We start from the raw sequence: 9,389 nt of genomic DNA on the forward strand, positions 1-9,389 counted from the left end.
GATTATTAATTTTGCAATTATAATTATCATGCAGCCTTTATTTCTGTATTTTTTAGGAGTAGCTCACTTTCATGGTTATGAAGTTGATGAAAATGCTCTCCCAGAAAAGAAGTATGGTTTCGTAGTCAACCCTCCAGAGAAATCACTTCGCACTTTTTATTTTAACGCAGAGAATGAAACCGACAAAAAGAGGTAAGTTACTTTTATGTTTGTACAATTAAAAGTAAAAAATTCAGTTTTTACAGCTTTAATGGATGCTTAGTCCCAGAAAACCGTATGTCATGTGTTGACGGAAGTCTTATAGGTGAAATTTGATACAAAGAAAACAGATCAGAAGTCGTTGGATGTCATAGTTTAAAGACAAGTAGGCATTACTTGGTTTAACCAATCACCTTCCTTGATGAATAGCTATAATGCATCACTGCTATGATCTGAGTGTTGAGTGTTTAGAAATCTATTGTATAGGGGAAGTTTATTGAATAAGGTGATCCCAAAAAATCGATACAAATGAACTTTCGGTTGTTCAGGAATTGATTGTTTTGATAGACTTTGATAGTTTCATACTTGACGAGAAACTTGCTTTGCATTTGTGCCGAAACTGAAGCCGTCAAAAGAGGAAAATTTTCTTTATATGTGTTTAATGCGAAATATGATAAAAATTATTGTCGATTTGAAAAGGGCTACAATATATCTTCAAATTTTCGGTTGAGTGATAAAGAATATCGCAACTAAAATGAGGATTGAAAATAATAAAGAGAATAAACAAACTGATATTACTTATAAGAATTCCGTAAATAAGTAATTGTCGACCTTGGTTTGAAAACAATAATGCTGTAGCATTCGTGGAAGCAATCCCATAGTAACGTGTTTCACAGCTGTGAAATTCTCGGAAATAAACAGTTTATGGAAAACCTGTTTGATTTTAGGTACATGGACAAAAGAAACTTATTTGCAGTTGTGGTAGTAAGACGGGTTCTTGATGTTATGTTTGATCTTAATATACGAATTTGTTTTCAATTGCATTTCTGAATAGAGTTAGACTGGCAAATACATATAGTATAGATTTGATACAGTAGATGCATGCTCTAATGATTGTGCTTTTAAATCTTTTTTAAGTGCATTGAGTTATAGAAAATGATCTCATTTTTAATATTATTTTTTTTCATTTTAAAACTGATCGAATAGATAAGATTGTTACTCAAGTGAACGGAACAATCAACACGATTGTCGAATAAAGGAATAAACATGTATTGCAATTAATAATACAATAAGTAGATAGGTATAGATTAGTAAGATATCACTAATCTATGAAGCAAGATAGCAGCGAATGTAGTGCTCACAGCATATATTTTTCTGTAGAAGTATTTCATTAACTTGTTCACTTTTGTATTCTTGAAAAACGATAAAATATTCTAGGCTTTCACTCGAATGAAAGGAATAATCAGCATTTTTTTTTACAAGGGAATCACCATTATCAAAGCCCAGAGGCCACTCAAGGATAAGGGTTAAAGAGTGTACAGTGGTCTAAAGGACAATTTAGTAATTGTTAGAAGCGTAAATTTGGTAAATTGGATTACTTTAAAAGGGGAACGGCTCATTAAGAACTTGTTTACGTTGGACTTGAAGATGGGACCATAGATTGAGGCCCAGGCGAGCACTTGCCATGAAAATAACGATAAAACAGAGACAGGCTCGCAACGTCTCTTCTGTGAAAAAAAGATTGCAGGGAAGAGAAAAGGGCATCTCCCACTAGGCTACGAAGTCTATTCTGAAATCTGTCAAGGCAGGATAAGGTTTCCTTGCAGCCCCTGCCCAGATGTGACAGCAATACTCCATCCTTGGACGTACCTGTCCCTTATATAGGTAGAGAATTGCATCAGCAGGTAGATATTTGGGAACATATGAGGATGGTTTATGACAAATACTTGTTGACATTGGATTTGGAAACGACAGTTGTAGCTCTTAGGAAAGCAATCCCATAGTGATGTGTTCGATAGATGAGAAGTTCTTGGAAAGAAAGAGTTTCTGGAAATTCTGTTTATTATTAGGCGTATGAAGGAAGAAAGAAAGGTTTATTACAGTTGTGGTAGTAAGGCGAGTTCTTGCTGATGTGTTTTAATTGCATCCCCAGTGAGCAAGAGACACAGACATCTCTTATATAGTATAGACTTGATACAGTAAATGCATGTTCAATAGTTATGCTTTTAGACATTGGGTTATGAAAAATTCATTTAGTTTTTAACCTTAATTTTTCTATTTAAAAAAGAATTCAATATACATGATCGATCGTCTGTGAAGACATACTGTTTTCAAAAAAAGATCATCAGTTTTCATCACATTAACACGATTTGTGGTAAAAGTTTATTCCTCTAGATCTGCCATCTTCTGTCTACTTATGCATATTCACAAACTGTGTCTCTTTATCATTCATAGACAGTCATTCACTATGAAGACTATGTTTTTGCACATTATATAGTGCTGGAATATATAGAGATTGGTTAAAGACATCCCTGGAGCCCAACTTGCAAAGGTATTTCCCCTCTGCATACACTTTCCCCTCTCGTTTACAATAGTATTTAAAAGTGTTGATCTGCCATAAAAAAAAATAGATCACAACAATTGTACTTTAATTGTTTTGCATGAAAATGATCAAGGTGTGTTTTGTAATCATAGGTTTAAAATAACAATTATTTTAGCTTTTAAAAAGGAGAAATGTAAGAACAAAAAACAAAAAAAACTACTAGTATAAAAATAGGCAGGTTTCTTATAAGTCATGTCATTGAAATAATAGCAACAGTCTCTTATTTAACCATTGTTCCGTCTTGGATTTCCTTCTTAATCTTTGATCAAATGGACAGGCACTCTAGTTATTCAGTGACCCTTAAATATGCAGGTGTTCAGTGAAGGGTTTCCGCTTTCAGTGGGTCTCCAATGGTAGAATATCGCATAACCGCGGTCACCTGTCATCTTGAAGATAATGCATTATGACGTTCGACACAAGTGCGTTTCTGTGTTTGTCAGCTCAGTCCACCTTTCACTTCTTAGTTTCGTCCATCGAGTCAGATTACTGTCCTATTCGATCACTTAAGGAAATTCAGGGGTTTGATCATCTACCCGTACCCGTAACGAATGCGTTTCGCACTTTTGGAAATTTGGATTCACCCTTTGCCTGGACCGGTTGCCTACTAAAGTTTAAAACGTTCTACCGACCCAATTTTTTTTTTTTTACTACTGCATATCAAGTCTAACAGCCACTCGAGAATAAAGCTTAGTAAGATGAATAGATTCTCAGTTGAATGATAAAGAATATCTGTGAGAATTTGTATTATTTGGATACATCAGATATTATTCTAACAACATTTCAGCCGATGTAACCTCCAGCATTCTTCAGAACTCTGGAATCAGTACAGAATTTTGTACGGAACCCTTGATTTATTTCACAGAGGTAGTTTTCTCTCATTCTGCTATTCATGACTAGGTAGAAGTATTAAGTAATTTGTCATTGTATTCTTAGTACTGCCTGTACTGAGAAGTGAACCTCCACCATTGAGAAAACTATCAGTTAGAACTATGGTAGAAGATGAGTTGTTTCTATAAATGTTTTACAAGGAGGAATCTGAGATTAGAGCTCAGTCGAGCACCTGACATGGAAATAACGATAGAGTAGAGAGAAACTAGTAACGTCTCTAGAAAGGGTTGTAGAGAAGAGAACAGATCACTTCGCCCCACTAGATATCAAAGTCGATTTTTTATTCTGTCAAGACAGCCTGAATAATGTTTTTATTCATTCAATAGTCTGAATAATCGTCATTATATACATTATTAATTCCCGTCTCTAAAATTTTAAAACAAAATATTACAGAAAGTTTGAAAATAATTACTGGCATGAGTTATGTAGGAGGAGGAGGGGGCGGTTCAAGTATTGCTGAGATTTGAAGTTAAATATCTTTCTCGTTTGGTTTATGAATAGTTACCGTTTATCAAGGTGAAAATTCACTTTAAAAATGAGTTGAATAGATTGTTAGTTGTATGACGAGATCCTGCGTTATAGTTGAATGATGAATAATATTACGAGAGGATTGAGGATGGTGAATGGAATGACCAACAAATGATGACTTATCAAAACGGTTTATGACAAGTAATTGTTGCAATTGAATTTGTAAATGACAATTTGTAACTTTCAACCGGGCAGATTGTTAGTTGAATGACAAAAAATATAAAATGATTGAAAAAAATAAATGGACTAAAGAACACTTACTTATGAGAACGGTTTATAACAAATGTTTATTGCCATTAGATTTGAAGATGACCATGTTGTAGCCCTCCGGGAAACCATCTTGTAATGTGTTCCACACATGTAAAGTTATTTGAAAGAATCTTTGCTCATGGAAATTCCCTTTGATAATAGGCATGCGGAAGAAGAAAAATTTTTTTGCAGTAGTGGTAGGAAGACAATCCATGGGTGACAACAGTATTTTATTTTCTAATGAGTTACCGATTATCAAGATGAAAAGTCATGCAAAGTGTTATGAGTAGCAAAAAGGGTACTTGTGACTAAGAGAGGGCAATCTCCTTCGAGTGTAGATAGTATAATGTGAGAAAAATCATTGCCAAGTCGATTATGATTTTTTGGATTCTAAGTTAAGGACATGGATAAATTGTTAGATGAATGATGAAGAATATTATGAGAGTATTGAAAATTATGAATAGAATGTACAAAATCTGAGGACGGTTTAAAACAAGTATTTGTTAACATTGGATTTGAAGAACATTATGCTGTATCCTACATTTTTATTACAGACTATCAGGGGCGCCCGATGTTGACCGGTCAAAAAATATGCTTAAATATGATATTTACGCAGATTTCGTATTTATTATTATGAAATCAATTCTCTATCAATTATTTCGTATTACATTGTACCCAATATATAGTCATGATTTAAAAAGTAAAAAAAATATATATGATTTGAGTGCTATCAGCTAGAATCGAAACCAAAATTGATAATTGGGATCTTTTAAAAAAATGATGGTAATCATTAAAAAAGAAAGAAAATAAGAGAAAAAGGAAAAGACAGAAATAAAAAAGGTAAAAAAAAAAAAATAGGAAGGAGGAAAGAGCAGATAAGGATTATGGAGATATATCTATTATATAAATCTCACCTGTCTGTTTAAATGTATGTATGCATGTATGTATGTATGTCTGCCTAAAACTTTCGACAAAGCTGATGGATTTTCATGAGATCAGTATTGTTTTAAAGCTCGACCCTGCGTACAACAAATATTGAAACATTGTCTTAGAACTTTTATTCCTTCACCCTCAACCGGGCAGTTTTCTACAAGGACAGTCGGTTTTTATGCGTCGCCATTTTTGAAAGTCATCGTATCGGTTGGAATGACTTTAATAATTTCAACGTTCCGAACTTCCGGTCGTGTCATGGAGTAGCGGTAAGACGTCAGGTTCTCTTTCATTTTCTTTTCCGCCTTCACATCACGGGTTCGAGCTTGACTGCCTACAAGCACATTTTTTTACACCTCCAAACACCCGGCTAATGCCGGGCACCCGGGCTAGTATAAAAATATATATAGTCATCCACATACAGTACTGTTTTGTTGTATCACAGCTCATCAGTATGGTTAAATTAGCACCTTTTCCTAGCCAGGGATTGAACCTACAACTACCGAGTTGATAACAGTTCTAACCTTCGGGTCAATGGGATCGGTGCCTGCAAATGGTCTCCTCGTATGTCCATTTAAATAGACACTCGCCCGCTGCTTTTACAGTGTTCGAGCTCCTTGTTTATTTACAAACAAACAGCGAGCCTATATACAACTATATGCATATATATATATATATATATAAAACCATGTTTTTGACAAACAAAATTCAAGTAAGCGCATCCAGACGGTCCACAGAATTTCATAATTATATAGATTAATTTATAGTAATATGCTTTTTGAGTCCAGTATCGATGTGATTAGTTAAATGCATAAGGTTAATAGGTGTGATTAACAGACTTGCATTTCGAGGTTAGTCGAGACCCTGTATATGAAAGTGTCCGTTTGTTTTATTACGTGACATAATACATAACAGAAGAGACCGCTTTGAAGTTGAATTTTTTTATTTCTAAATCAGTCGGTTCTTATCCAGACCAAAAGTCACTCAAGGACAAGAATGTTTAGACCTCCCCACCCTGAGAAAGAACCAGTTAGAAATAACTCTTTCCTAAGGAAAAGTCGATATTCATTTTATTTAATAAAGTATATCTAAAGTTTAAAACATTGTTGTTGTCTTCTCTTTCATGACTATAAAGTTACAATTAAACTAACTGTGGGAAGTAATAACAAAAGCTAATTGAGGGTGTATAACACTTTTGCAATACAAATCAAATAAAACGTTATGCTATCAACATTCGGAGGAGATTGCCCTCTATTAGTCGCAAGTACCCTTCTTGCTACCCAATTTACTAGGTTTAAATATTTATTAAAAGGAATTTTTTTTATTGTACATTGTCTTCTTAAAAACTGAGTTATAAAGATTGACATTTTTAGTACGCCCTCTCTCTATATCGTGGAGGGGGAGGTGCTTGTCTGCAATAAAACAAAATAGGGGCATAAATGTCTTCATAAAAAGTCGATGAAAAATCAAAATAGTACAAATATTTTTATGCTCTTATTAAAATATTTCTTTACTTTTTTATAATATAACACCTGATGAATATTATTCTAGATTAAATTGAAAGAAAAAAAAAACTCTAAGAGGAAACTGATATGTTAAAGGGTTGAAGGAAATAATATAGAAAAAAAAATGTGCATGATTAATTTTTATCCAAGTCTTAAAAATATTTTAATTTCTAATTTTATGTCTCCATTTGTTTCAACCTTCTTCTTATCTATCTATACTCCTATAAACTCGTTTTTCTTTTGTGTGTATTGATATTCATATTAAGAACCCTATTTTCTATTTATTTAAATAGAAAATACAATTTTCTTATATATGGGTTGTGGGATTGCATTCACTAGCAAAAGATCTAGCTAATTTGCATATTCTTTTAAACATTCATTTTAATTAATTCCCTATTAGTTTTTTCGGTTGGTATGGGATGATCATCTTTAGTTAACTATTACGTGTAATTATATTCATGCAGATATTCTACATGATTTATACTTGCATAATATTTGCGTAGAAAGTTTATAGTAAACACAAAATTGTTTCCATGTATATTTATGAATACGTATATATATTTTTGTTTAATCTATCTATCTATCTATCTATCTATCTATAAAAGTGAACGTGTCCCTACGCAATAACTTTGTCAATTTTAAGTCTATCAAATTACTCAGAACATTTCTCGTCTAAACATTTGAAATTTTACATAAAGGGTATTCAAAGATAGGGCAAGCTTTTTAATTGGTTTGGGTCGAAAATTTGAGCTACTAATATATATATATATATATGTATGTTTGTATGGTTACCCAAAACTTTCGACAGATGCGACAGATTTCTCACAAGATCAATATCGTTTTGAAGCTCGATCCTTCAGACAACAAATATCGAAAAATTGGCTAAAAATATTCATTTCTTCACCCTTAACTGGGCACTTTTTGACAGGGAGGGGTCACTTTTTTCGCCGATATTTTCGAAAGTCATCCCCTCTTTTCGATTGTCTAGCCTTAATTTAAACCTACATCACTCTGGTTTGACAGTGATCGTAACAGCAAAGACATCAGGTTTTTTTCCCGTTCTTTTCCTCCTTCGCGGCACGGGTCTGAGCCTGCCATCCTACTACCACATTTTTTTTTCTCAACACACACCTCTAAACACCCGGGCAACGCCGGGCATCCATGCTCGTTATTATTATTATTATTATTATTATTATTATTATTATTATTATCATTATTATTATTATTACTTCCATCAAATATGTCATATTTTATTAAGTTGGTTAAAAAATAATGTCGTTTATTGACTTGAAGTTGAACGTCAAAAAAAACGACATTATTTTTGCACCAATCTAATACCTGACTTTTTTTCGTTGATTATTGGCAAATTTATTTATAAACTATTCGGACATGGAAATTACATAGTTGTATCGTTATAGGACTTTGTGATATATTTCCATTATATGAACGTCCAGCGCAACTGTAGACCCCACAATATTGTACCACATTTGTTCAAACTGAAACATCCTTTTCTTGTTAATGTTATTTTAAAAAATATATCAAGCTTTGGCGGTGGTGGGGGGGTTTATCTACAAAGCACTTGTCAGAATTTGTGACATATTTCCATTCTATAGATGTCCAGTAAGACTGCAAACTCAACAATATTATTGTATCATCTTTGAACAGAACAGATACCACACTTCGATCATAGCCTTAAGAAAGTGTTTCAGTTTTACATTTAACAGTAACATCATATGAAATATTTTTTTATTTGCATTTCATCTTTGTGCGATCAGGCGATCCCATCTTTCAAAAAATGAAGCAGTGGAGATGACGTATGTACGAAGATGAAATTGTCTAATATAGGTAATTATTAATCATATTAGCAACTAAATTTTTATGAATATTGTATCAGATAATAGTCCGTAAGTGCTCATTAAATTGCATAAATTATTAAAGTCAAGAACAATTAGACCGTTATTTCTATCACTATACTCCTAAAATAATAGGTGTTTTATAAAAAAAAAATTTTTAAATGTTCATAAAATAATAGGTGTTTTATAAAAAAATTTTTTTAAATGTTCATAAAATAATAGGTGTTTTATAAAAAAATAAAACAAAATGTTCATAAAATAATAGGTGTTTTATAAAAAAATAAAACGAAATGTTCATAAAATAATAGGTGTTTCATAAAAAAATAAAACAAAATGTTCATAAAATAATAGGTGTTTTATAAAAAAAATAAAACAAAATGTTCATAAAATAATAGGTGTTTTATTAAAAAAAATAAAATAAAATGTTCATAAAATAACAGGTGTTTTATAAAAAAAATAAAACAAAATGTTCATAAAATAATAGGTGTTTTATAAAAAAAAATAAAACAAAATGTTCATAAAATAATAGGTGTTTTATAAAAAAATAAAACAAAATGTTCATAAAATAATAAATGTTTTATAAAAAAAATTTAAAAAAATGTTCATAAAATAATAGGTGTTTTATAAAAAAAATAAAACAAAATGTTCATAAAATAATAGGTGTTCTATAAAAAAATAAAATAAAATAATGCTCATAAAATAATAGGTGTTCTATATGTGCGCCATAATCATGTTGATACACTGGTTCTCATCAGATCAGGGAAGTTAAGCAACGTTGAGCCTGGTCAGTACGAAAATGGATGACCATTTTTCAAATTCCAGTTGCTGTATGTGCTCGCCACTAATCTCAGCATT

At 32.0% G+C, this 9,389-nt stretch overlaps 1 protein-coding gene across 3 annotated transcripts in view; it reads left to right on the forward strand.

The window, feature by feature from the left end:
- Positions 1–9,389, forward strand: part of LOC145279856 (uncharacterized) — a 1,383,997-nt gene that overhangs the window by 1,159,266 nt on the left and 215,342 nt on the right. For all 3 annotated transcript variants that reach the window (XM_080131300.1, XM_080131301.1, XM_080131302.1), the window contains one exon: positions 57–192. In XM_080131300.1, the coding sequence (XP_079987426.1) occupies positions 57–192 (136 nt within the window). The remainder of the gene's footprint in view (positions 1–56; positions 193–9,389) is intronic.

This window comes from Euprymna scolopes, chromosome 7, assembly GCF_053919585.1.
Source record: "Euprymna scolopes isolate OS-2025 chromosome 7, ASM5391958v1, whole genome shotgun sequence".
Classification (NCBI taxonomy): domain Eukaryota; kingdom Metazoa; phylum Mollusca; class Cephalopoda; order Sepiida; family Sepiolidae; genus Euprymna; species Euprymna scolopes.